Source organism: Colobus angolensis, unplaced genomic scaffold (assembly GCF_000951035.1).
Source record: "Colobus angolensis palliatus isolate OR3802 unplaced genomic scaffold, Cang.pa_1.0 Scaffold19, whole genome shotgun sequence".
NCBI classification, from domain to species: Eukaryota; Metazoa; Chordata; class Mammalia; order Primates; family Cercopithecidae; genus Colobus; species Colobus angolensis.
The window spans coordinates 5677000-5678803 of NW_012115043.1; the positions used below are offsets into that span (position 1 = coordinate 5677000).

Here is a 1804-nt window from a genome sequence, read left to right on the forward strand (position 1 = left end):
AAAAAAAAAAAAAAAAAAAATTATATGTATCGTATTACTCTTCCTATAACTATTAATTTTCATATTCTAGAAAACTGATAGATCTGGCATATACGCCTTTCCATGCTGTTCTCAAGTGTGGCCACCTAACTGCTGATGTGCAAGTCTTCCCCAGGCCAGAACCTTTTGTTGTAGATGAAGAAATTGATCCTATCCCTAAAGTCATTAACACAGGTAACTTTTTAAAAAAACTTCTTTCTTAGTTTCTCTGTTATCCTTACTTTCTTCTAACTTGTGACTTTTACTCTCTTCTCTGTCTAAGAAGGTTAAAAAGAAATATATATTGTGATACAGGTTGAGTATTCCTTACCCAAAATGCTTGGGACCAGAAGTGCTTCAGATTTCAGATTTTGTTGGGTTTTGGGATATTTGCATTTTACTTAGTGATTGAGCATCCTTAATCTGAAAATCCAAAGTGCTCCAGTGAGCATTTCCTTTGAGCTTCGTGTCAGCTTCAAGCGTGTGTAATAGTTGTGGATTGTGGAGCATTTTGGATTTCAGATTTTCAGATAGGGGATACTCAACCTGTACTAGGGTGCTGTTGTCATCAGCACTTTGGATTGGAAGATTCATTACCTAAGGGGTGGCAGAATATTGGTTTCTTATGGTAAGGTCATCAGTTGATCTCCAATCCTAGATAATTATAACCACGAATTATTAGAGTTGGAAATCATAGCCATATTCACTAGCATTGAAATCTTTGAGATGATTCTTAATAGAGATACTGGACTTAATTAGTGTCATAATTAAGGTCATATAAGAAGGGCTAGCTTCTATACTTTGCAGTATGACTCTTGCTATGTGACCCTGGGAAGTCTTCCTCTAGTTCTTATTGGCTAGAGAGGGAGAATCAACCAGATGGTCTTGGAGTTCTTAGATCCGATATAGTGTACTCTTCTAGTCCTGCTGCTTATATTATGACTGAAAGAAAGTGATGTTACCACAGCTTTTACCTGGTTCATGTTGCTAATACTATGCTTAACTGAGACTGGCAAAGTGAAGAGTCAAAAATAGCAAGGAGCAGTGGAGAGGAGACTTGCCTCCAATTGGTGGGTGGACTCCTTGAATATTAGGTGCATGTTAAACCTTTTAGGGTTGGATATTGTCAGTGTTTCAGTCACCATTACAGCCTTGATGTCCAGCATAGTGCCTGACACTTAGTAGGTGTCCAATAGATAATTGTTCAGTCAATAAATGATTAGAATTAAATGTGCAGTGAATGCTCATTGTTTGAAGTATATGGATTTTTAAGGAGTTTTGGAGTGAGGGACTGTGAACAGTCTTTTTACTTTTTGTGCCTTTAGCTTCTGGCTATCTAGAAGCAAAGCATCCATCTCTTCTACTGTGACTAGACAGCAGTATGTTAAGCTGTACCAAAAGTCTTGTTGCCTTCATAACAGTTAGATTCCACTTCCTTCCCATCCTTTTTCGAAGAGTAAATTTGAGTAGGTCTTTTCTTTCCCATATAAACTCTTAGTGGGAGAGGGAGATCTTTCTTGCAGCTAAACTACTTTAAAATATAGTAGACCTTTTTCTACTCAAATGAAAAATATCTAGCTGCTTATACTAATGAATTTATTACTCAGCTAAGGGAGGTAAGGACAGCAAATCTCCAGAGAAGCACACTTCCTAATACATTAGAAATATGGCCAGGCGCAGTGGCTCACGCCTGTAGTCCCAGCACTTTGGGAGGCCGAGGTAGGTGGATCACCTGAGGTCAGGAGACCAGCCTGACCAACATGGAGAAACCCCGTTTCTACTAAAA

The 1804-nt window shown here is 38.4% G+C and overlaps 1 protein-coding gene across 1 annotated transcript in view; it reads left to right on the top strand.

The window, feature by feature from the left end:
- The window catches only part of VWA9 (von Willebrand factor A domain containing 9), a 39284-nt gene that overhangs the window by 9050 nt on the left and 28430 nt on the right, over nucleotides 1-1804 (top strand). Inside the window, exon 3 of the mRNA XM_011940560.1 lies at nucleotides 63-213. Coding sequence (XP_011795950.1) covers nucleotides 63-213 — 151 coding nt within the window. The remainder of the gene's footprint in view (nucleotides 1-62; nucleotides 214-1804) is intronic.